The following is a 26,360-nucleotide window of genomic DNA, read 5'->3' on the forward strand; positions in this document are numbered from 1 at the left end:
TGTGAATGAGTTCTCGTTCTTATAATATAAGATTTACTAGCTGAATTCCGTCGCTTCGCTCCGGAATCCCGCTAGTTCATCCCGAGGCATGGCCAAGCTTGTGGAAAAGGCATGGCCGAACTTGTATTTTTATCAAACTAAAAACATAAACGAAACTCAATATTAGGCGAGCGAGGAAAAGTTTTCTCTCCCTCAGTCTCTGCACTCTGTGTATTTCTTATGGTGATTTTAGCGATCAGAAATTGATCATATCTCAGGATCGGTTTAGATTTTCGCAAAATCCTTTCTTATTGCACACCTAGACCATAAAAGGAATATTCCTACCAAATTTCAGCTTTCTAGGTGTTGTGGTTCTTGAGATAGAGCGATCAGTGTGTGAACTATGAAATGTGAAATGTGAACTGTGAACTGTGAATGGATCTCGTTCTTATAATATAAGATATCTTATATTATAAGAACGAGATCCATTCACTCATTCACATTTCACATTTCACACACTGATCGCTCTATCTCTAGAACCACAACACCTAGAAAGTTGAAATTTGGTAGGAATATTCCTTTTATGGTCCAGGTGTGCAATAAGAAAGGATTTTGCCAAAATCTAAACCGATCCTGAGATATGATCAATTTTTGATCGCTGAAATCTCCATAAGAAATACACAGAGTGCAGAGACTGCGGGAGAGAAATGTTCCGCTCTCGACCAACTTTTTGAGTTTCGTTTATGTTTTTAGTTTGATAAATACAAGTTCGGCCATGCCTTTTCCAGAAGTTTGGCCATGCCTCGGGATGAACTAGCGGGCTTCCGGAGCGAAGCGACGGAATTCAGCTAGTCTTATATTATAAGAACAAGATCCATTCACTCATTCACAGTTCACATTTCACATTTCACACACTGATCGCTCTATCTCGAGAACCACACCACCTAGAAAGCTGAAATTTGGTAGGAATATTCTTTTTATGGTCTAGGTGTGCAATAAGAAAGGATTTTGCGAAAATCTACACCGATCCTGAGATATGATCAATTTTTGATCGCTGAAATCTCCATAAGAAATACACAGAGTGCAGAGACTGCGGGATAGAAAACTTTTCCTCGCTCGCCTAATATTTGAGTTTCGTTTATGTTTTTAGTTTGATAACTACAAGTTCGGCCATGCCTTTTCCACAAGTTTGGCCATGCCTCGGGATGAACTAGCGGGATTCCGGAGCGAAGCGACGGAATTCAGCTAGTAATAATAATAATGACATGGTTATGGTAGGGATTTCTTTATCGGCAATGCGAGTGGGTCCGCATCCGCATATTTTGTTCCTGTAAAGCTGTTTGCAAACGTTCTGGATCATGACGTTAGATATAGGGAACAGAATAAGCGGAAGAGCAAATGTGAGAAAAAAAGGTGAGAGAAACAGAGGAGAAGATGAAGACAAAGAAGGAGATGAAACAATAAGGAGAAGGAGGAGGAAAAGAAGAAAGAGGAAGAGAAGGAGGAGAAAAATAAGAAACAGAAGGAGAAGAAGATTATGATGAAGAAAGGAAAGAATGAAGCAAAACAGAAGAATATTTTTGTTATTTTATTCAAATTTTATATCTGTATTCCTTTTCCATATCTGTCTATGATAACATCTAATACCCGTGTGTCCACAGTTCTGTATGGAAAATCTGTTACTAAGGTATTCACAAGAGAAATGCCAGAACATAAAAGGACAAATAGCTTGTAGAAAGAGGAAGAGAAGGAGGAGAAAAATAAGAAACAGAAGGAGAAGAAGATTACGATGAAGAAAGGAAAGAATGAAGCAAATCAGAAGAATATTTTTGTTGTTATTTTATTCAAATTTTATATCTGTATTCCTTTTCCCATATCTGTCTATGATAACATCTACTACCCGTATGTCCACAGTTCTGTATGGAAAATCTGTTACTAAGGTATTCACAAGAGAAATGCCAGAACATAAAAGGACAAATAGCTTGTGACGTGGTTGAGCATAGAGTTTTATGCTTTGAGAAGAACCTGTGAGACGTCAAAACAGGAATAGAAATACAGAAAAATGGATTTTCAGAAAGCTGAGAAATCCACTTTTTCCAAGAACATGTAGAAAGTTCCTGTGAGACGTCAAAACAGGAATAGAAATACAGAAAAATGGATTTTCAGAAAGCTGAGAAATCCACTTTTTCCAAGAATATGTAGAAAAAGATTTCTGTATTTGCCATATCTCTCGAATGGTTTGTCCAAATTTTACCAATTTTCAGAGCCATTTTCAATCCATAAAGGAATTAATAGCGTCTGTTGGAATTTTGCACACCCCGTATTTTTTTTTTTTCTTTTTTTCCTAGGTGAGTTTTGTTCACAGCCTCAAACCTTCTCCACCCTAACACACATTAGAAAATAAAAATGCCTCCTCTGCTTTTTTTCCTCTTGGAAAATAATATAGATAGATTATACCCTGAAGTAGCTGTGAATTCCTTCAGTACATCAATTCATACTGTTACGTATACGTGGGCGTGAACGGGTTCGTAAAAGATTAGGGCTAGTAAAAACACTCGCGAATTCGTTTATTTAAATCTAGAGTGTATCTGGAATCTGGTTTAGCATGACTGTTATCACCTGTGGGTGATCTACTTGTGTGACGTCATCTGTCTTATCACAACACATGTTTTTTATGTTACCATTTATATGGTCTTGTTCTGTCTGAAATATCCATCGTGGCCCGTTGGTCTAGGGGTATGATTCCTGCTTTGGGTGCAGGAGGTCCCGGGTTCAAATCCCGGACGGGCCCAATTTTTTGGGAACTAAAATAACTAGCGACCATTGCTTGGCGGCACTCTCGGGGAAAAAGATCTGTAGATCTTAGTGCGGGCAGAGAGTCTATTGCTCCAAAGAATGGAGTTAAAATTTCAAAGAGTTGACGAAATACATAGTGGAGGAGGAGGTTACTAGTAAAACTGTGATACTAGTAACTACAAAAAAAGAAGCTTACCACAGCAAATTTATCATTATTATTATTACTTATTTTTTTTTTACTACCTAATAGGACTAATTAAGTACACATTTTAAACTGGAAAATTTCCACTGACCGTATCACAAATCTCTCTCTCTCTCTCTCTCTCTCTCTCTCTCTCTCTCTCTACCTATTTCCCTCCTCCTGCCTTTTAAAAGTAGCTGACCTAAATGACTCTCTAAAAGTCTAAAACGGTGAAATAGTAGGAGTCTAGAAACTTGATAGACAACTTTGAGAAGTTGCATTTACGTATCTGTGTTTCTGGGACACCTTATGGCCTATGGTTTCAGGTACCAGTATAGGTATCTGGAATCTGGTTTAGCATGACTGTTATCACCTGTGGGTGATCTACTTGCGTGACGTCATCTGTCTTATCACAACACATGTTTTTTATGTTACCATTTATATTTTATATGGTCTTGTTCTGTCTTAAATATTCATTGTGGCCCGTTGGTCTAGGGGTATGATTCCTGCTTTGGGTGCAGGAGGTCCCGGGTTCAAATCCCGGACGGGCCCAATTTTTTGGGAACTAAAATAACTAGCGACCATTGCTTGGCGACACTTCCTGAGAAAAAGATCTGTAGATCTTGATGAGGGCAGGGGGTCTATTGCTCCAAAGAATGGAGTAAAAATTTTAAAGAGTTGACGAAATACATAGTGGAGGAGGAGGAGGAGGAGGTTACTAGTAAAACTGTGATACTAGTAACTACAAAAAAAGAAGCTTTTACCACAGCAAATTTATTATTACTTATTTTTTTTATTTTTTTTTCTACCTAATAGGACTAATTAAGTACAAATTTTAAATCGGAAAATTTCCCCAGACCGTATTACAAATCTCTCTCTCTCTCTCTCTCTCTCTCTCTCTCTCTCTCTCTCTCAAATGTTAACTCAAACTCAAAATGAGCCGATACATAGTACGAATATGTATAACGTATTAGGTATAAAATTTCTATCCTGCCATAATACACTCCCTCCTAATTCCTCCCACTCCCCTCTCCTTTCCATACTCTTTCCCCTCTCTCCTCCCTCCCGTACCTCCCCTCCCTACCCCCTCCCACAGTGTTACGACAGGGATTAGCGAACTACAATCAATTATCAAATGTAACCAATTAGAACAGTGAGTTCACTGAAATTATTATTACGCTTTAATTATTAAAGCCGTCTCTTCCCCCTCCTCCTTTTTCTCCTCCCACTCTACTTGTACCTCCCCTAACTTCGTTCCTTCCCCTCTTTTGGTTCTTCTCTTTTTTCCCTCCTCTGACTTTCTCTTCTCCCATAACAATTTTAACCTCCCCTGACTTCGTCCTCTTCTCTCTCCTCTTTTTCTTCCTAGTCCTCTTTCTTCTCCTTCCTTCTGTAACTCCCCGTTTATTCTCCTCCTTCCACATTTTTCATTTCACTGCGTTCTCGCTCTCTCTCTCTCTCTCTCTCTCTCTCTCTCTCTCGCTCTCTCTCTCTCTCACTCTGATGACGTCACCATGATCATATTACATGAATTCTGTTAATTTTTCCTCCTTGTTAGGTATTTTGTTGTACACAGATTGCCGATGGTGTGAAATGATGATTTTTGTGGTAGAAAAGATGATTTTGTGACATGAATGATTATTTTTGAGGCACAAACGATGTTTTTTGAGGCATGACCAAGGATTTTGGCGGTATAAAAGACAATTCCTGTGAAACAAATCAACACAAACGAATAGGCTTATAAAAACGAGGACAGACTTTTCTCAAAAAAAGGTGTAAAAATGAAGTCTTCAAAGATCAACAGGACTGAAAAAGTTGTTTCCATTTCCCACGGGGAGAGAACCGCCCCTCCCTTCGCCTACGGGAGGGTATGCCGTAACGTCAAAGTTCACGATTTACCGGTATTTTTTAAAACGATTTATCTCGGGATCTAGAAGTCGTAGAAGAAAAAGAAAAATTCCGTTGGTCCTCATTTTTCCTGCTCTAATATGACTGAAACATTACCCAAGTAAGCGCAACTGATCTATTCCCCTCTTCTCTCTCTCCTTTTTCCCTCCTCTGGCTTTCTCTCCTTCCTTTTGTCCCTCTCCTCTTTATCCTACTCCTCCTACTTTTCTCTCTCCTAACTTCTCCCTTCTATCTCTTCCCTTCTCCTGGCTTTGTTCCTTCCCCTTTCTCTTCCGCTTTCCCTTCCCAAATCAAGGTACCGAAAATGTTCCTCTAATGCTCCCTCTCTCCCTCCCTCCTTCTCTTTCCCCTTTTATCTCCCATTTTTCATTTCACTGCGTTCTCTCTCTCTCTCTCTCTCCCTCCGTGATGAAGTCATCGTGCTCATATTACATGAATTCTGTGAATTTTTCCTTCCTGCTAGGTATTTTTGTTCTATACAGGTTATGGATGGTGTGAAATGATGATTTTTGTGGTAGAAAAGATGTTTTTTGTGGCATAAACGATGATTTTGTGACATGACCAAGGATTTTGGCGGTATAAAAGACAATTCCTGTAAAACAAATCAACACAAACGAATAGGCTTATAAAAACGTGGACCGACTTTTCTCAAAAAAAAGGTGTAAAAATGAAGTCTTCAAAGATCAACAGGACTGAAAAAGTTGTTTCCATTTCCCACGGGGAGAGAACCGCCCCTCCCCGTGGGAAGAAAATAGGGTGGGAACGGGTTCTGTTAAATTCCCCCCTCTCGTGTTAAAATTCCCTCCTGTCAGCATTAGCATTTTCCTCGTGCTTGTGAGCTTTTATTTCAATTCATTAATATGTCTGTCCCATTTTCTAGGCTGTTGTTTCCCCTCGTCTAACTTTTTCCCCTCCCGCGCCATTTTTCCCTCATCTGGTAACCCTTTCCTCTTCAACTTTAATGTTATTAGATTTTCTCTAGTTTTCAAAAGGTAATCTGGAACTTGATGGTGACAAGGGTGGATATTGGCAAGGTTGGTGTTCGTATAAGGTTGACCCATCCTTTGGGGCAGTTGCCCCTACACCTAAGCCTCAGAGTGAGCTTTTTGTGTATGATATGATATGTTAGCTATCCCAAATTTGAACCTATGAACATGTATGACTTGTATGTACATAGATTGGAGGTTAAATAAACAGTGAATTTCAAGATATGTATTTCTGAAGAGGTAAACCAGATAATCTGTAGAGAAAATTTTGTAAAAATTGAACAGCTATCTTTCATCTCTTTTGTGTATCTTTTCATCTTTTGTACTATACTCTCATTTTATAAATTGTATACGTAATGGTGATTTTGTAAATTCAGTAAATTGTAATGATGATTTTGTAAGTTCTGAGATTTTGTAAATTCAGTAAATTGTAATGATGATTTTGTAAGTTATAAATTTATAATTATGTGCTACTGTAAATAAAACCAAGTTTGTTTTGACTGATGATCCTTGTAATTCTCAAATTTTCTTATTTTTTGTTACGATTTTTTTCTCCTTCCAAAAGCTCATTTTTAAGTTCTAAAAGGTCTTAGGTACAAACTTTTTCCCCCGATTTCGATGAAATTTTGTAAACATGTTAAATCCCTAAAGGATCCATTTGGACATTATATTTTGGACCCCATTGGGCTTTTGGGGGAGCCCGTAGTGGCCTTTGTTGCTAAATCCCCTTTAGGGGTGATTTTCAGTTTTTCTTTTTTCTTCAGGGTGATTTTCTTCAGTTCACTATACTGCTCAAATCTATGGCTCTCACATGAAAACCCTTGCACCTTTCCAGATAAAACCCCTCTCAAATCTGACCCGTTACCTTCCTCTCACCCTTCTTTTTATTCGGTACATGATTTTCAACCCTGTCCCCGTACGTAAGGGTCGTCTTGTACGTTTTCTCTCTAAATTGACCTCTCAATTTCCATTCCTTCCTTCTTCTTCTTCTTCTCCTCCTCTTCTTCCTCCTCCTTCAACTTCCTCTTTTCTTCTCCTTGAAGAACTCTTTCTTCTTCTTCTTCTTCTCCTCCTCTTCTTCCTCCTCCTTCAACTTCCTCTTTTCTTCTCCTTGAAGAACTCTTTCTTCTTCTTCTTCTCCCTTTCCTCCTTTCGGTTCCCTTTCCTCCGATGTCGTTTCTCGGGTGTTTTAACCCTATTCTCTCCCCTTCTCCTCTTTTGGCTTCCGCCCTCCTCCTTTTCTACCCACTTATTCTCCTTTCTCTTTCTGTATCATTTCTCTGGTACTTTTACCGTACTCTCTATCCTCCTCTTTTACCTTCCGTTCTCCTATTTTCTCTCCTCCTCTTGCCTCCATTTTACTACTTTCTCTCTCTCCCTTTCTCTCTCTCTCTCTCGTTATGGTTTGTTTTCACTTTATACACCGACGGATTTTGCCTGCTTTTCATCATTAGTGAATAATTGAGTAACCTTTTATGTACCTAACGAGCGAGCAAATTATTTCCCTCTACCCACGGAAAATGGATGCTCGAATTTTTGTACAAGCGCTAAGCTGCGGGTTCGATTCCCACCCGGTGCGAAATTTATCCAAAACAAATTACCTATTTCCCTAACCACCTAAAATGGTTGCTCGATTTTTGCGCTAAGCTACGGGTTCGATTCCCTCCCGGTGCGAAATTTATCAAAAACATAATTTGAGTCAAACGTCAAGTTAGGACGGCCGGCTGCTCACTATCAGGTAGACCTGACAGGTACACCTGACAAGGTCCGCCTGTCAGGTCTACCTGATAGTGAGTGAGTGGCCGGGTTTAGATAAGTTTCGTTCTAGGAAAGTCTGGCTTTCTCCTATATCTTGTTCTACTCTTTACGATTTCGGGACGATAAGAAATTTGTTGTTACAGTTCTCTCTATAAAACCTCGACTAAACCTCTAAATAGCCAGCCTAGTTAGCTTAGTTGGTAGTGCGTCTGCCTTGTAAGCGCTAGGCCGCGGGTTCAATTCCCGCCCGGAGCGGATTTTATCCTGATGGGATAATGTTCGTTCTCGGAACAGTAGTCTTTCTCCTATTCTGTCTTCCTTCTCTCTTCGATTTCGGGACGATAAGACCATAGCAGTTACAGCTCCCTCTGTCAAACCTCTTGAAAAAAAACCTCTAAACAAAAAGGATCGATATCGATAAGCAAAATTATCTTCTCTAAAAAGGAGAAAAAAATTGGGCCCGTCCGGGATTTGAACCCGGGACCTCCTGCACCCAAAGCAGGAATCATACCCCTAGACCAACGGGCCACGATATGTAAATGACATTAACATCAGGTATGTCAACCAGACCAAGTATGTTTACATAGGTGGATAATCGGATACATAAGATACATTACATAATACATAATGTGTAGACATGTCGCCAAACCACAACATTAACACGTCAACATTAGGTAGGTAGGTAATTATCGTCACCCATTATACGATTCGTGCTATGGGTTGAGTGGATATGCGATGGGTTTGGGTGGATTTTTTTTACGGAAAAATCCAGTCCAATCTTTACAACATTTTTTTTCTTTGTTGTTCAGCAGTAGATTTTTGATTGGGGAAAAAAAGAAAGGAATTTTAATGACATTAAGAAAGCATATTGCATAATTGAATGCTTGTAACCTTTCCCTGATTGAAAATGTCCTTTCCCTGATTACTATCGTGGGCCGGATCCGAGCCGTTCAATAAAAGTAGTGTGTCTACCTTGTAAGAAGTTGTAAGGGCTAGGTCGTGGGTTCGATTTCCGCCCTTGGCGGATTTTATTCTAAACTGATCCTGTGTCCAAAGGAACGTTACGTAAACAGGACAACGGGGCAAGACCTAAGATGTTAGTCACCTCAAAAAAAAAAAAAAAAAAAAAAAAAAAAAAGGAAAAAAAAGGTAATTATCTAAATATGAATAGGTCATAGGTAGGTATGTTTTGCAGATTATGTAGGAGGTGAGAGAAATACAGATATGCAATGTGCTAAACAGAATCCACTCGGTTGTAATTTACATCAATCAATTGGCCGGAACCATGATTAAGGTAAAACCTAGAAACACACTACCATCACTGCACGTGACGTGAGGGGAGTGTAACTGGCATGAACGAAATCACCGACAATATTATAGGAGAACTTTGAACTTCATCTTTCAGACTTCCCGTGAGGCCGTGAGCTCACGTGACTTAACAGTAGTATGTTTCTACCTTTAGAGTTCAAAGTGTAAACTGTGTGCGAAGGGGCAAAATAGGTGGCTTCGCGAAATGTGGCTCCCTGAAATCAAAACTACCACCTGGATAGATGTAGATACCTATTTTATAAAGTAAAAGTTTTGAAGCAGAAATGAAAACAGAAAAAAGCAGAAAAAATCAGAGATAGTGGAAGTAGATAATAATAAGCTGAAAATTAAGGAAGAAAATAATGTAGGAAGAAAAAAAAAAAAAAAAAAAAAACGTGTAAAAATCATGTTGTTTTTTCATGCAAAGTGCAAAGAAGAAAAAAATATTCCACCTCCGAAAAATTGTAAAAAAAAGCTTCCACTTAATATCTCTGTTAAGGGTGACTGATTTTCCCCCTTTCCTTTTCTTCCCCCCTCTTTCATCCGCTGTCCCCTCTCTCTCTCTCTCAATGATATCTTGTTGTCTCTTCTGTCTCTTTTTTTTAGTGAAGAAAAGAGGAAGAAGAAGAAAACTTGGAAACAATTTTCCGAGTTGATGATTTTCAGGAAAAAAAAAAGATGTCCTCCACCCTCAACTGTATAAGAATCGTCTCTTTTTACGTTTCCTCTTTATACAGGGTACCGGAGACGACAGTAGTTGAACCACCCTATATAGTTAGTTCGGAGGGTAGCGCGCCTGCCTTGTAAGCACTAGGTTGCGGGATCGATTCGCTCTTGGGCGATCTTTGTCCTTAACAGATGAGGTTCATACGGAATGGCTGGCTTTCTGATATCCTGTCTTTAGGTCTGTTTTTCATTCCGACGCAGGTGCGATGCGAACCCGACGTGAAGTGACGCGTGTTTTTCATTCCACTTCCTCTCCTTTAGCGTCGACGCTGCGTCTTAAACCCTGATGCGACTCTCGAGTAGCTTCAGTTCCGCCATTTTGTAATTGTATTGAGGGAAGTTTCCATATGATGAAAAAAATGTTTCGTAATTTGTCCGCTAGATGTCATGGTTGTTGAGTTATTACAATTTTTACCCCCACTCCTGACGCAGAGTGAACGTCAAGTGACGCCGCATCGATGCGGCGTAGGAATGAAAAACAGGCCTTTTCTTCTCTTCTCTATTTCGTGAAGATAAGACCTCAGATGCTTAGAAGTTTCAGTTCCCTGGATCAAACCTCTTGAAAAATCCTGTCTTCCTCTCTCCTATTTCGGAATGTCAACAATATGAACACAAGATATGGTTTCCATGGCGACGCAACTCTTGGAGAGGGAAAAAAGCTAAAAGTCGGGAGGGAAGAGGGAGAAAAGAGTGGAGGGAGGAGGAAAGACGAGCCAATCCGAGGCGAGCTTGCGGGGGAGAAATTGTTAAAGATAATTTCCCTCTCTCTCTGGAAAGATAATGGTCCGACCACATTAGAAAACTTTGAAGACAATGTAAGCACACTTGACGAAAAAGTCATTTAACTTTTCCCCGAACAATCCCAACGTAACAGGGATACGCTACTTCAAAGCTGAACACTCTGAACAGGGTGGCTTTTGTGGATATTTCGGAATGATAACACCTCCGTTGTTACATTTCCCTCTATCAAACCTCTTACATTGAGAATTTGACCACAATAAATATTTATAAAATGCTATTTAGAGAACGGCCCACTATTTTCTTATACACCCTATATATATATCGTCCCCAGGCCATTATTATTATTATAATGGGCCCTTCTTCTTTTAGGTATCACCTCCGATTGTATAACTGTCACACCCACCCTGAATATTTTGGGGCTGAAATTTTAACATTTAAGTGGACTTGATTTCTTAAGACCTTTTCACTAGTGTGAGCATTCTTCAGTCTAATCCTGAGAATTGGGTCTCAATCACAAACCGTGTCACAAGAAGCACCGCAAAGGACCTTGCCATGCAGAAGGTCCCGGGTTCGAATCCCACCATCGACAAAAAATTGTACTCGTTTTTCTATTGCAAATATTTCAACGGGTTACTTTCTGGTGTTCTCGTGTTGACCCAGCACCTAAATGGGAAGTATTGTGTCTCTTCTCGCCCATCTGATGAGAGGCATACTACGGGATGGGCATGCTACGACACAGACCACAAGCGTCCAATGTAGCAGTTGTTTCATCGCTACGAAAAAAAAACGGGGGGGAAACACTCATCTTTAAAAAAAAAAAAAAAAAAAAAAAAAATTTATTAAGAGGATCATCCTATTATACTGATGTACCTATAGGTAGTTCCCACAATGTCCTACTCCAATACTAAAGGACGGAACATTATCTTGACAGGTTTTGTCAAAAATGTTTCAGAAATACATTTAAAATATCAATAAAAACTGTTAAAATATCAATAAAAACTGTTTAGATTTTTTTTTTTTATCTTACTAAAAGCTAAAAAGTTTGTGTTACCTACTATAAATTTCACTTCCTATTTTTCCATACAAATTTCTTCAGCCTTTTCTTCTTGTTCACAATCCTTCACTCTGGGGAAGAGAGAGAGGGAAAGAGAGAGAGAGAGAGAGAGAGAGAGAGAGAGAGAGAGAGAGAGAGAGAGAGAGAGAGAGAGAGGGAGAGAGAGCTGATGACAGGCAAAGAAAATGTCATTCAAAAAGGGTTAAGGGAGGAAATGTATTTTTCCGAAAGTTGTTGCTTTTGTTGTTGTTGTACTGAATTAAGTTGTCGGACCTCTTCAATGAAACTTAAAAGTTGTTTGAAATGAACTTAATTTTGGAACTTGATTTAAAGCTGAAAACTACTTAAAAGTTGTTTGAAATGAACTTAATTTCGGGACTTGATTTAAAGCTGAAACTACTTGAAAGTTGATTGAAATGAACCTAATTTTGGGACTTGATTTAAAGCTGAAACTACTTAAAAGTTGTTTGAAATGAACTTAATTTTGAGACTTGATTTAAAGCTGAAACTACTTAAAAGTTGTTTGAAATGAACTTGATTTCGGGACTTGATTTAAAGCTGAAACTACTCCTTCAAGCAAGAGAGTTTCAAGTTTCCGGCCGTTTTTCCTCAAATTGAACCAACAGAAGAATTTGAAGAAAAAAAAAAGGTTAAAGAGACTTAGGTACCTGTCAAAGAAAATAAGCAAGAAAAATTTAGCATAAATAAGATTTAAGTATTTTAATTAAGAAGAACAACAGAAGTTTTTGTAAGCGTTTGGAGAGAGATCTAACCTTTGTCAATACAAAATGAAGTTGTGTTTCGATTCAATTTAATTATTTTCCCCATTCTCTCTTCGATTTCGGGACGATAAGACCATAGCAGTTACAGTTCCCTCTGTCAAACCTCTTTAAAAAAAAAAAAAAAAAAAAAAAAAAAAAAAATATTTTCCCTCTATTACCTATGTAAGTACGAGTGATTCTATGATGTTCTCTACATAGATACCTAATAAATTTAAAGGTAGGTAACACTTTTATTTAATTCCCTTTTATATTTCCAGTGTGACTGAAGAGTGTCATAATTCGTGGTGGAGAAATCAATGGATTCATATTATAATTATTTTATTATTTAATATAGAAGGGTTCGGGGTTCGAAGTTTTGGATTGTTTGAATTCAGGAAGTTATGCCTTAAACAGAATTTGAATCATAATGATGTCAATTTATTTCTAAACTGTTGATACTTTCTGCGTTTATTGTTATCATTGTGGATTTGATAAAAAGGGGAAAAGATTTGATAAAAAGGGGAAAAGATTTGATCGAAGGGGGAAAAATTGACAGGAAGGGAGAAGAGGGGAGGGAAATTTCATTTCATCGTCAATGGGACGATGAAATGATGGATATTGTTGAAAAATTATGGGTGAAAGTTCCGAACTTCAAAGTTAATCTGTAGTGGGCAGAGTTTTAAGTTTTATTTTTATTATTTTTTTTTTCAAGAGGTTTGACAGAGGGAACTGTAAATGCTATGGTCTTATCGTCCCGAAATAGAAGAGAGAAGGAAGACCGGATAGGAGAAAGCCAGCCGTTCCGAGAACGAACATTATCCCATCAGGATAAAATCCGCCCCGGGCGGGAATCGAACCCGCGGCCTAGCGCTTACAAGGCAGACGCACTACCAACTAAGCTAACTAGGCTAGCAGTTTTAACATTTAAGTCGACTTGATTTCTTAAGACCTTTTCACTAGTGTGAGGATTCTTCAGTCTAATCCTGATAATTGAGTCTCAATCACAAAGCGTGTCACAAGAGGCACCGCAAGCATAAAGAGAATGTTAGGATATCTGTACCTAACCGACTCTCATTAACCCTAGGGCCTATTAGGGTAGTTTTAACATTTAAGTGGACCTGTGGACTTGATTTCTTAAGACCTTTTCACTAGTGTGAGGATTCTTCAGTCTAATCCTGATAATTGGGTCTCAATCACAAACCGTGTCACAAGAGGCACCGCAAGCATAAAGAGAATGTTAGGATATCTGTACCTAACCGACTCTCATTAACCCTAGGGCCTATTAGGGTAATGGTTAGCCCAGTGGTAGCGCTTGACATGCAGAAGGTCCTGGGTTCGAAGCCCAATCGACAAGAAAATTGTACACTCGCATGTTAATTGCAAATATATGTATTACCTACATAAGAACTCCTTTTTTTAACCACAATTATTTAATACTTATTATTTTTATTTTTAAAATAATTATTTTGCAAGCACAATAAATCATTGAGAGAGAGAGAGAAGGTAAATTGAGTGAGTGAGAGGGATGAGAAGGAAAATTGAAGCACTTGTCAGAATCAGAAGCGAGAAAAGAAATTCGCAAATAATAAAGTTCGAGGAGAGAGAGAAAGAGACAGAGAGAAAAAGAGGGAGATGAATAAACTGAGAAAGAGAGAGGAAGAAATAAAAACCTGAAAGAGAAAGAGAAGAAGAAAAGAGAAAAGGGGGAGGGGGATGAGAGAGAGAGAGAGAAGAAGAGGGAGGAGAAAAAGAGAAGGGAAAAGGAGAGAGAGAGAAGAAAAGAGATAGAGAGAAACGGAAAAAGAGAGAGAGAGAGACAGAGAGAAAAAGAGGGAGATAAATAAACTGAGAAAGAGAGAGGAAGAAATAAAAACCTGAAAGAGAGAGAGAAGAAGAAAAGAGAAAAAGGGGAGGGGGATGAGAGAGAGAGAGAAGAAGAGGGAGGAGAAAAAGAGAAGGGAAAAGGAGAGAGAGAGAAGAAAAGAGATAGAGAGAAACGGAAAAAGAAGAGGGAGAGAAAAGGAGAGAGAAGAAGAAAAGAAAAAGCGAAAAAGAGGAGGGGGATAAGATAGAGAGAAAGAGAAGAAGAAATAGAAGCGAAAAAGAGAAGGGAAAAGGAGAGAGAGGGAAGAAGAAAAGAGATAGAGAAGAAGAAGAGGGAAAAAGATAAAAAAAGAGGATGGGGGATAAGAGAGAGAGAGAGGGAGGAAGAAAAGAAGAAGCGAAAAAGAGGAGGGGAATGAGAGAGAGAGAGAGAAAGAGGAGGGGGAGAACGAGATTGTATAATACGCAGAAAATGGGTTGAAAATCACTTTTCACAGTCGAACGCCCAAGAGGGAGAGAAAAGGAGAGAGAAAAAGAAAAGAAAAAGCGAAAAAGAGGAGGGGGATAAGATAGAGAGAAAGAAAGAGAGAGAAAGAGAAGCGAAAAAGAGAAGGGAAAAGGAGAGAGAGGGAAGAAGAAAAGAGATAGAGAAGAAGAAGAAAAAGAAGAAGAGGGAAAAAGATAAAAAAAGAGGATGGGGGATAAGAGAGAGAGAGAGAGAGGGAGGAAGAAAAGAAGAAGCGAAAAAGAGGAGGGGAATGAGAGAGAGAGAGAAAGAGGAGGGGGAGAACGAGATTGTATAATACGCAGAAAATGGGTTGAAAATCACTTTTCACAGTCGAACGCCCTGCTAATGCGCCTACACGCTTGAGTGCACTCACAATCCTGTGATCGTGGGTTCGATTCAGAAAATATAATATAAACTCCGGAACACTTAATTTATATGATAACTAGACGATTGGAATTACTGCCGAGAGAGAGAGAGAGAGCGAGAGAGAGAGGGAGGGAGGGAGAGAGAGGCAGATAATGTCTAAGAGATAGAAAATAAGAGAGAGATATTAGAGAGAGAGAGAGAGAGAGCGAGAGAGAGAGGGAGGGAGGGAGAGAGAGGCAGATAATGTCTAAGAGATAGAAAATAAGAGAGAGATATTGAGTGATAAAGATAATGACGAGTGTGAATAAGAAAGAAAGAGAGAGAGCAAGAGAGATAGAGATAATAAATTTTATACAAGTAGTAAGAGACTGGGAAAGAGAAAAATAAAATCGTACAAGTAGGTAGGTAGTTAGTCACCAATTTTCTACTAGGATACAAAAGAGCTAGAGATATCAGAAAAGAACAGAAATTTGACATCTGTAGGTAGTTAGTCATCAATTTTCTACTAGGATACAAAAGAGCTAGAGATGTCAGAAAAGAACAGAAAGTTGACATCTCCACCATTTTTGTGTAAGGACAGAAATTTGACATCTCCACCATTTTTGTGTAAGGACAGAAATCTGTTATCTCCACCATTTAGTAACGGACAGAAATTTGACATCTCCACCATTTTTGTGTAAGGACAGAAATCTGTTATCTCCACCATTTAGTAACGGACAGAAATTTGACATCTCCACCATTTTTGTGTAAGGACAGAAATCTGTTATCTCCACCATTTAGTGAAGGACAGAAATTTGACATCTCCACCATTTTTGTGTAAGGACAGAAATCTGTTATCTCCACCATTTAGTGAAGGACAGAAATTTGACATCTCCACCATTTTTGTGTAAGGACAGAAATCTGTTATCTCCACCATTTAGTGAAGGACAGAAATTTGACATCTCCACCATTTTTGTGTAAGGACAGAAATCTGTTATCTCCACCATTTAGTGAAGGACAGAAATTTGACATCTCCACCAGTTTGTTAAGGATAGAAATTTGTCATCTCCACGAAAATTGGCACAAAGTGAACCATTTTGTGAAAGAATTCATTTGGCATCGCCAACCATTTTGTGTTGAATGTGTTAAGGACAGTAATTTGATAAAATCGAACATTAAACACAATTTAAATTTCACACCTTGAACCATCCACCCTGTAAAAAAGCACGGGAGCATACATAATCTGAATTTAATATAACCTATCTGCAGAGGAGGAATAAAAGTGGTGTAAAAGAAGAATAAAAGAGGTGTATAATGTAATCAGATTTCAGATTTCCCATTTACTTATCCAAATAGACGGTTTAAAGATAATGGTCCGACCACATTAGAAAACTTTGAAGACAATGTAAGCACACTTGACGAAAAAGTCATTTAACTTTCCCCGAACAATCCCAACGTACAAGGATACGCTACTTCAAAGCTGAACAGGGTGGCTTTTGTGGATTAGACTTGTGTAGAAATGTAGAATACTTTAACCGACTAACCTTTTTCATATGAGAGTCTGTATCATCCAGTAACGATCCTTTCCGTTGAATTGTTGATAATTTTATTTAGACAGTTGTAGCAGCTGCTTTTGGAATCTCTACTGCTCGTCTCTGACTGCTTTATGGAAACTCGAGGAACTCATTTTTAATGCTCACATAAAATTTGATATTAACTTGAATATCTATGTATTTACCTCGTTATTCGTTAACATTATTACATTAGCTCAGGATCTTACACGCTGAAAAAACCTGAGGAAGGCCGTGGGTCTTCATGCAGGTCTCAGAACCCCTCAGTAGTAGAGTACACTTATAAGTCCAAATCACTATCACTAACCACCATTCCTTTCTCCTCTAGCTTCTCTCTACTACTACACTTGTAAGTCACTTATCACTTTATCACTAACCACCATCCTTCCTTCTCTGCCTCCAGGTTCCTCGGATCCAGCAGGTAGCGCCACTAACATCTCCGGTGACGAACACTACGACGATGACGAAGACGGCAACGATGACGACCGATATTTTGCTTATGAATGAGACTCATTATAGATTATAATTTCCGATGAGTACAGACGTCTAAATCTGGTGTGAACATCACACGACTTTCTATTACATTACGGAAGTAAAAAAAATGGACTTCCAAGTAGGTAGGTAGGTATACATACTCAATAACACCATTAGCCAAGAGTGCATCACTAGCCATATTGGACTTTAGGCGTCTGTGTCGTAGCATGCCCAATGCCCAAACCGTAGTATGCCCTTATCAGATGGGCGAAAATAGACACATTTCCAAATGAGGTGCTGGGTCAACACAAGAACAACACAATGATTAATTTTTTTGCAAACGAAATACGAGTGCAAATTTTTTTGGCAACGGTGGGCATCGAACTCGGGACTTTCGGTTTGGCAACTGTTCTACTAGTTCTCTATGTATGTGCAATTAAATACGACATGTAGATTACTGTAGGTATATAATGATGACAGAATATGGTAATTATGGTATACATGTGTTGTACATATAGGATGTTATAAAAGTTCTGAACGATTGGGATTTTTTTTATTTTAACATGTATCCTCCCTCCAGACACTTCGAGACATACTGTATTGATGATTAAATCAATGTTATACAGGGTTCGGCGCGGTTATTTACTTTTTTCAAAGTTCCATTAAAAAAAAAAAGGCTGTTATTCTTACATGATGATTTTTGCTCAATAATTGACAAGACATGTGGGAAATTTGATTTTATGAAGGTTTGAAGAGTCCACCATTCAAATTACGACCGCTATTGACGATACACTCTGGAGGCGATTTCTGAAATTTCGCCCTACATGTCCAACATTGCCACAGGTATGCTGCCCATTTCGCAGCGATTGTTAAGAACCCCGTTAGGTTTCCTCAAATCCAAAGTATACAATGATCTTAAAAGAACAAAAATAAAAAAAGTAAATAACCGCGCCGCACCCTGTACATTGATGTTTTCATAGATGTAGACATGGTACAGTTAATGTTATCATGCTTTTAATTAATAAATAAATAAATAAACAACTTTAAACTTTTAAGAGGAAAGACGTTATTAATTCTGACGTTATGAACAAGGAACAATCTATTTGATTTTTTTTTTCCGGAGTACAAACAATATTTTCTATTTTTCAATTATTTTCCTTTCTTAACACACAGCCTATTGATCGCTTCGATGTGCGAAACACTTCGTCACAAGACATGATTTTTTTTTTTTTTTTTTTGAAGATGGGTGCTTCCTCTCTCTCCTCTTTCTCCCTCTCTCTCTCTCACTCTTCCTCCCCCCTCTCGCTCTTCTTGCGGTATGAATTTTATGATGTAATAAATTGAACATTCAGAAAACTCTTTTACATTCTCGTGTATCTCTTTTAATTTCAATTTTAGAGCATATATTTCAAATATATTTCGACAAAGAGTAAACATTTCATGTGTTAGGAAGTTAGGATAGGTCAAGATTACCTACTTATTGACCTTATGGTAGCAATATTATTAATATTGACCTCCATGAAGTGAGGCCCCAGAAGTCCGTTGAAATAGGGCCCAAATTTTGTTTGGTAGGGGGTTAAACGTTAGGCCAGTCACTCACCATCAGGTAGGCCTGACAGGTACACCTTATGTCAGGTCTATTTGATACCTGATGAGCACACACACTATCATGTAGAGTCTACCTGATAGTGAGTGGCTGGCCTTACTGTATAACTGCCAAGGTTTAAGTGATGGGAGTTTTACCCTCTTTATTTGGTGACAAGCTAACCGCCTACTCTCATTAACTTCACCCAGCTTGGGTAGGGCCGGGCCGTTTCTGAGTGTGCTCTACAGTTTACTGGACTAATAGTTATAAATCGGTCAGTATTGGGTCATATTTTTCACTTTTTCTTTTTACTATTTAGTCTATCTAGAAATTCGAGAGCCTATTTTTGACTGGACTATCATTTTGTTTCCAGTATACAGAGATGTCAATACACCTCAACCATTCATAGAGGAATGTAGATAGAGAAATAACTGTTACACTTCACAGGTAGTTATTTCTCTATCTACATTCAATATGGAGGACCTTCACAAAGTTACTGAGGCATCCATCCAGATGTCATTCATAGAGGACCTATCACAATATGGAGACCAGGATAGTCAGCAAGCCTCGTTGCCAGATCATGTCTATTTGGACGCTATGGTTGACTGTACTATTAATTAGTCCAGTAAACAATGTAATTTTGTTTCCAGTTTACAAAGATGTCAATACACCTCAACCATTCATAGAAGACCTATCACAATATGGAGACCAGGATAAAGTTAGTCAGCAGGCTTCGTTGCCAGATCATGTGTATTTGGACGCTATGGGTTTCGGAATGGGGTGCTGCTGCCTTCAGGTGACATTCCAGGCTTGTAACATAAGTGAGGCCAAAACCCTCTATGATCAATTGACCCCACTCTGCCCTATTATGGTAAGTTTTTTATTTATTATTATTATTATTATTATTATTATTATTATTATTATTATTATTATTATTATTATTATTATTATTATTATTATTATTATTTAGAAGAACAGAGGTCTTATCGTCCCGAAATCGAAGAGAAGAACGAGGAATTGAGGAGTTGCAAATGGGTAAAAATTATAAATAAATGGTCGATTTCTATGTAAAAAGTTGGGAAAAATACAAATCTGTCTGAGGTCAAAACTCCGAAAAAATAACTGTAAAAGGTCGAAAATTCATTATTACATTTGATTCTATTTTACATATGTATTTGATTTTATATTTGATTCTATTTTACAGGAAGGCGTATTCCCAGGCCTAGCACCTCTCATATCTCGCTATCTAATATCTATGGATCTAGACTCAGACACTCACTGCACCATACAGCAATATTTTATATTTCATTCAGAACTGAGCGTATTTTATATTTCATTGAGAACCGAGCGTATTTTATATTTCATTCAGAACGGAACGTATTTTATATTTCATTCAGAACTGAGCGTATTTTATAATTCATTGAGAACCGAGCGTATTTTATATTTCATTCAGAACGGAACGTATTTTATATTTCATTCAGAACTGAGCGTATTTTATAATTCATTGAGAACCGAGCGTATTTTATATTTCATTCAGAACGGAACGTATTTTATATTTCATTCAGAACTGAGCGTATTTTATAATTCATTGAGAACCGAGCGTATTTTATATTTCATTCAGAACGGAACGTATTTTATATTTCATTCAGAACTGAGCGTATTTTATAATTCATTGAGAACCGAGCGTATTTTATATTTCATTCAGAACGGAACGTATTTTATATTTCATTCAGAACTGAGCGTATTTTATAATTCATTGAGAACCGAGCGTATTTTATATTTCATTCAGAACGCATCTCCCATATTCCGCGGCTATTTGACGGACGTGGACTGCCGCTGGAACGTAATCTCCGGCTCTGTAGATTGCCGCACGCGGGAAGAGAGAGGTCTGGAGCCGCTGCGAAAAAATCGGTTCGTGATTCCCAAGAGCCGCTACGACAGTATTGATTCGTATCTATCACCCGAACATGGAGAAAAGTGAGTAAGAGCCCCTCCGGTCCCCCCAGGACCAATTAGGTCCAAAATCTAAAGCTGTCTCTACAAATACTCGGCTTCGTGTCGACTGAAACCGTACACTGCCTCGACAACATAGATGCACCTCTTCAGTTTGTTCTGGCTCTCTCTTATCCTGACCTTTTTCAATTTGGGAACGACAACACCTGGATAGATAAGTGTTCAGTTCCCTTTATCAAATCTCTCTTTTTTTTAATCCAGGATTTTAATGGATTTCTTTTTTTTTTCACAGATACAATGATGTGCCTTTGATCTACGACCGCGACATTTACAACCAGCTGATTCAGAACGGCATAGACCCGATGTTATCCCAACATATAGCTCATCTGTTTATACGCGACACCGTGTCCCTATTCAACGAGAAAGTCAACCAAAATGATGAGATAGATACCGACCATTTCGAGGTACGAGTTGATTATCAAAGGCCGCGGGTTCGATTCCCGCCCGGGGCGGATTTTATCCTGAATGGATAATGTTCGTTTTCGGAACGGCTGGCTTTCTTCTCTCTTCATTTTCGAAATGATAAGACCTTAGCAGTTACAGTTCCCTCTATAAAATAAATAAATAAACAACTTTAAACTTTTAAGAGGAAAGACGTTATTTATTCTCACGTTATGAACAAGGAACAATCTATTTGATTTTTTTCCGGAGTACAAACAATATTTTCTATTTTTCAATTATTTTCCTTTCTTAACACACAGCCTATTGATCTCGGGAAGTTACTTTACAACTAACTGTAATTAACTTTACAATGATGTGCCTTTGATCTATGACCGAGACATTAAACTCACATGAAGGGGCAAACGCTTCGATGTGCGAAACACTTCGTCACAAGACATTGATATTGTACCTGATCCACTCGACCCCAACTCGGTAGAAAATCATGCGATTTTTTTCATTTAATTTCTAATTTCCCTTTTTCTCTCTTCACAGAACATTCAATCTACCAACTGGCAAACCATGCGATTTAAGCCACCCCCTCCCAACTCTTCCATAGGCTGGCGTGTAGAGTTCCGACCCTGCGAAACACAATTGACAGACTTTGAAAACGCGGCCTTTGTGTGTTTCGTGGTGCTTCTAACTCGCATTATACTCAGCTATAACTTGAACTTTGTCATTCCCATTAGTAAGGTAAATAAATCAGTAATATCCCTTGTTTATACTGAAAAAAAAAAACTCATCTCGGGAATCGACCCGGTACCCTGGACTACAGTCCCGTAATTTGGGACTGGTAGTTTTCTAGATCCGGTGGGTCATTTCAGGGGCGGCCTCTTCACTTTTTCTCTGACTATCGTGTTTTTACGGAAACAGTTCTGACTTTCTGACAGTCAGTGGCGAGGCGATAGCAAGTTATGCACCAGTTGCAGTTCCCAATCACTGAAGCTAAGCAACGTTGCGCGTGGTTGTTGTCCAGATGGGTGACCTTCTGGACAATGGCATGCTGCTGGCTTTTCCCAGTCCCACTCAGGCGGGGTGCGGGTAATGTGAGTAAGCGAGTAGCTCGTCGCCAAATGGAGGGTAAAGCCCCGTCACTAAACCTTCTTATTTACTTTCCAAGCCAGCCTAGTTAGCTTAGTTGGTAGTGCGTCTCCCTTGTAAGCGCTAGGCCGCGGGTTCGATTCCCGCCCGGGGCGGATTTTATCTAGATCCGGTGGGTCATTTTAGGGGCGGCCTCTTCCACTTTTTCTCTGACCATCGTGTTTTTACGGAAACAGGTCTGACTTTCTGACAGTCAGTGGCGAGGCGATAGCAAGTTATGCACCAGTTGGAGTTCCCAATCACTGAAGTTAAGCAACGTTGGGCGTGGTTGTTGTCCAGATGGGTGACCTTCTGGGCAATCACGTACTTTGTGGACCCAGCCTTTAGTCTATTAAAATAAGTTAATATTTGTTACTTCCCCAGGTTGATGAGAATATGAAGAGAGCTCAGAAGCGGGATGCGTTGAATAGAGAAAAGTTCTGGTTCCGACGAGATTGTGCCATTAAGAAAACGGGAGGTGAAGACTCGAGCATACCTGGAGGTAAGATACAAGGCACCCTATAAATACAGGTCATATTTGTAAAGAAAGCTTTCCTATGAAGGGAAGATATTTGTGATAGCCTTCCTATGAACCAATGATTTTTTTAAAGAGGTTTGACAGAGGGAACTGTAACTGCTATGGACTTATCGTCCCGAAATCGAAGAGAGAAGGAAGACAGGATAGGAGAAAGCCAGTATAATTTGAGAATTTGACCACAATAATAGTAGTAGCCTACTGCTGGAGTAAAGGGACTTTTCAGTCCTATGCGAGCAGTATAAATAAGCACTATTATTATTATTATTCCCTTCGGAAGAAAGCACAATTTATCTCTTAGCTTTTCGTAGATACACCCAAGCCTTAAAGTGGGCTTTTTGTGAACGGACCTTTGGGAAGAATGGCCACCATTCCAAGACGCACGCTATTTATTCGATAAAATCGAAAGACAATCGTTTTTTATGAATTTGTGTGAAATGTTCATGTTAAATGTATCGAGAAAAATTTATTTTATAAATGTCATAAAAATATTTTATATATAAAATATATTACTTTCCTCCCTATAGGATAAGGAAAGTAAAAATCGATGTATGATTAAAAAAATATTGATGTTTTAATTATTAGAATAAAATTAAGCTGTGATAGAATGGACGTGTTGAATATCTTCTTTTACTTCTTTCAATTTGTTTTAAAGTTGTTCTTCTTTAACTTCTTTCAATAAAATTTGTTTTAAACTTGCTTTAAAACCGTTCTTTTCACCGACAGACGGGTTTAAAAAAGCCGTTTTAAAGATTTAATAATAATGAGAACGTATCACACGTTCTCAGAACGTTCTAGGAACTGTGGCCGGTTCAGCAACACGTCCATGGGCCATTGGGTAGTAGGTAATCTTTATGTGATAGTTGTAAAATAATTCATATTTGTCACCTGTTCCTGAATGAAGCTTCACAAACAATTCGAGGCAAATTGACTTGAGAACATTTTCAATATCGACCATTAAAAAAAAAAAAAAAAAAAAAAAAAAAAAATTTTTCCAGGTAAGGAATTTCCCGCCTCCGCTTTTTGCCTTCAGATTCTCAACAGTCGCGTCCTCCAATGGATGGCACTCCAGAAACCAATCCTCTCTACATGAACGGAAACAGCGTATACAGTGGCTCAGACGAAGCCAAGTACAATGGAGCTACGAACAACAACAATAATGAAAATATCAAACAAGATGGCGGCGAGGAGTATGTAGAGATGACAATCAATGAAATTATCAATGGAAAGGTAAGAGATAATAGAACAACAGAGGTCTTATCCTCTCGAAATCGAAGAGAAGAACGAGGAATAGATCAGTTGAAAATGGGTAAAAATTATAAATAAATGGTCGATTCCTATGTAAAAAGTGTAAAAAGTTGGGAAAAATCCACATTTGAGGTCAAAACTCCGAAAAAATAACTGTAAAAGATCGAAAATTCATTATTATATTTGATTCTATTTTACATATAAGTATATTTGATTCTATTTTACAGGAAGGCGTATTCCCAGGCCTAGCACCTCTCATATCTCGCTATCTAATATCTATGGATCTAGACTCAGACACTCACTGCACCATACAGCAATATTTTATATTTCATTCAGAACTGAGCGTATTTTATATTTCATTGAGAACCGAGCGTATTTTATATTTCATTCAGAACTGAGCGTATTTTATAATTCATTGAGAACCGAGCGTATTTTATATTTCATTCAGAACGGAACGTATTTTATATTTCATTCAGAACTGAGCGTATTTTATGATTCTATTTTACAGGAAGGCGTATTCCCAGGCCTAGCTCCTCTCATATCTCGCTATCTAATATCTATGGATGTAGACACAGACACACACTGCACCATACAACAATATTTGAAGCTCATTCAGAATCGAGCTTCGGGTGAAATACTTACCACCGCGTCCTGGATTCGAAGCTTTGTTACCAGTCATCCAGCCTACAAGTAAGTAGACAGTGAAAGGAAAAAGAGTAGTTAGGTGTAAGAGCTTCTTCAAAAGAACACTGCCGTCTAGAGAAAAAGCTAGCGATTCAGCGAACTATAAAACTCAGTAGTCTTAAACGGAGGAGTTGCAATTGGGAAAATATTATTAATAAAAGGTCGATTCCCACGTAAAAAGTTGTGAAAAATACAAATCTGAGGTCAAAAACTTCGAAAAAGTAACTTTAAAAGGTCGAAAATTCAATTTTTAATTGCCGTTCTAATGAAAAGGTTCAAAGAGTTGTGACAGCAGATTTCACGTCAAAATGCGCAGAAACGCTTGCGCACAAACAAACGAAGCGAGAGTCATGAATTATGACGTCATCGCCTACGAGAGCGTATGCCGTGACGTCAAAGTTCACGATTTACTGGTATTTTTTAAATCGATTTATCTCGGTATCTAGAAGTCGTAGAAGAAAAGGAAAAAAATCCGTTGGTCCTCATTTTTCCTGCTCTATGACTTTAAAACATCACCGAAGTAAGCGGAACTGATCTATTAAAAAAAAAAATCCTCCATGGGACTTGGCTTCAATTCTGGATTGAATGGGTATTTATAATATTAAGTATAGCTCGATCCTAGATTGATCTCAATATTCTGATTTGGTAATTCCGCTCTTACAATAATGTCCGATCGGATTCATAATTTTTCCTCTGTGTGCTGAAGATGTGTATTAAAAATCGGACCGCCAGCCTAATTGGCTTGGTTGGTAGCGTGTCTGCCTTGTAAGCGCTAAGTCACGGGTTCGATTCCCGGCCGGGCAGTTACAGTTCCCTCTGTGTATATAAAAAAGTTACTTCTAATGTTCTCATTTTCTTTTACAGACAGGACTCGGTCGTGTCCGAGGAAATCACGTATGATTTGCTACTCAAGTCTCATCATATCCAGACAGGACGCACCCCGTGTCCTCAACTCCTTGGTAAATGTCTCAGAGTAAGAGCCCCTCCGGTCCCCCCAGGACCAATTAGGTCCAAAATCTAAAGCTGTCTCTACAAATACTCGGCTTCGTGTCGACTGAAACCGTACACTGCCTCGACAACATAGATGCACCTCTTCAGTTTGTTCTGGCTCTCTCTTATCCTGACCTTTTTCAATTTGGGAACGACAACACCTGGATAGATAAGTGTTCAGTTCCCTTTATCAAATCTCTCTTTTTTTTAATCCAGGATTTTAATGGATTTCTTTTTTTTTTCACAGATACAATGATGTGCCTTTGATCTACGACCGCGACATTTACAACCAGCTGATTCAGAACGGCATAGACCCGATGTTATCCCAACATATAGCTCATCTGTTTATACGCGACACCGTGTCCCTATTCAACGAGAAAGTCAACCAAAATGATGAGATAGATACCGACCATTTCGAGGTACCGAGTCCAAGACCTACCTTACCTCCATGGCCATTGGAAACCAAGCTGGTTTTTGGCCTCGTCAACAATGCGCCTCCATGAATTTCTATCCACTGCTGCTTCCAAAAACTAATCGCCAGCCTAGTTAGCTTGGTTGGTGGCGCGTCTGCCTTGTAAGCGCTAGGTCGCGGGTTCGATTCCCGCCCGGGGCGGATTTTATCCTGATGGGATAATGTTCGTTCTCGGAACGGCTGGCTTTCCTCCTATCCTGTCTTCCTTCGATTTCGGGACGATAAGACCCTAGCAGTTACAGTTCCCTCTGTCAAACTTCTTTAAAAAAAAAAAATTAATCTAGGCTTCTGATGTGTTTCTCTACTTGGTCGAACCATCTCAGTCTTGGCCTTCTTCTCGAGTCCATGTAGAGCCTTGAAAATTTATCAAGTTAAAACTTCCAAGCTTCCAACAC

The 26,360-nt window shown here is 38.7% G+C and overlaps 1 protein-coding gene and 3 non-coding genes across 4 annotated transcripts; 3 read left to right on the plus strand and 1 right to left on the minus strand.

The window, feature by feature from the left end:
- The first annotated feature begins 2,698 nt into the window (after window positions 1–2,698).
- Trnap-ugg lies at window positions 2,699–2,770 on the plus strand. The gene has a single exon. It is a non-coding gene; the product is annotated as a tRNA-Pro (tRNA).
- Window positions 2,771–3,436: 666 nt separating this feature from the next.
- On the plus strand, window positions 3,437–3,508 carry Trnap-ugg. The gene has a single exon. It is a non-coding gene; the product is annotated as a tRNA-Pro (tRNA).
- Window positions 3,509–8,064: 4,556 nt separating this feature from the next.
- Trnap-ugg lies at window positions 8,065–8,136 on the minus strand. The gene has a single exon. It is a non-coding gene; the product is annotated as a tRNA-Pro (tRNA).
- Window positions 8,137–17,744: 9,608 nt separating this feature from the next.
- Window positions 17,745–25,996, plus strand: LOC103516294 (glutamate--cysteine ligase). Its single transcript, XM_017446989.1, has 12 exons — window positions 17,745–17,763; window positions 18,879–18,920; window positions 19,156–19,376; window positions 19,710–19,826; window positions 20,295–20,482; window positions 20,751–20,922; window positions 21,452–21,649; window positions 22,421–22,538; window positions 23,605–23,801; window positions 24,328–24,509; window positions 25,368–25,511; window positions 25,741–25,996. Exons 1-12 carry the CDS (start codon window positions 17,745–17,747, stop codon window positions 25,994–25,996), a joined length of 1,854 nt encoding a protein of 617 aa, XP_017302478.1.
- Window positions 25,997–26,360: the final 364 nt, after the last annotated feature.

This window comes from Diaphorina citri, unplaced genomic scaffold (genome assembly GCF_000475195.1).
Source record: "Diaphorina citri unplaced genomic scaffold, Diaci psyllid genome assembly version 1.1 scaffold1539, whole genome shotgun sequence".
NCBI classification, from domain to species: Eukaryota; Metazoa; Arthropoda; class Insecta; order Hemiptera; family Psyllidae; genus Diaphorina; species Diaphorina citri.

Coding starts and splice junctions, on each gene's coding strand:
- LOC103516294 (XM_017446989.1), top strand. Junction 20,923..21,451: donor TAGATACCGACCATTTCGAG/GTACGAGTTGAT, acceptor CTCTCTTCACAG/AACATTCAATCTACCAACTG. Junction 21,650..22,420: donor TTGTCATTCCCATTAGTAAG/GTAAATAAATCA, acceptor TTACTTCCCCAG/GTTGATGAGAATATGAAGAG.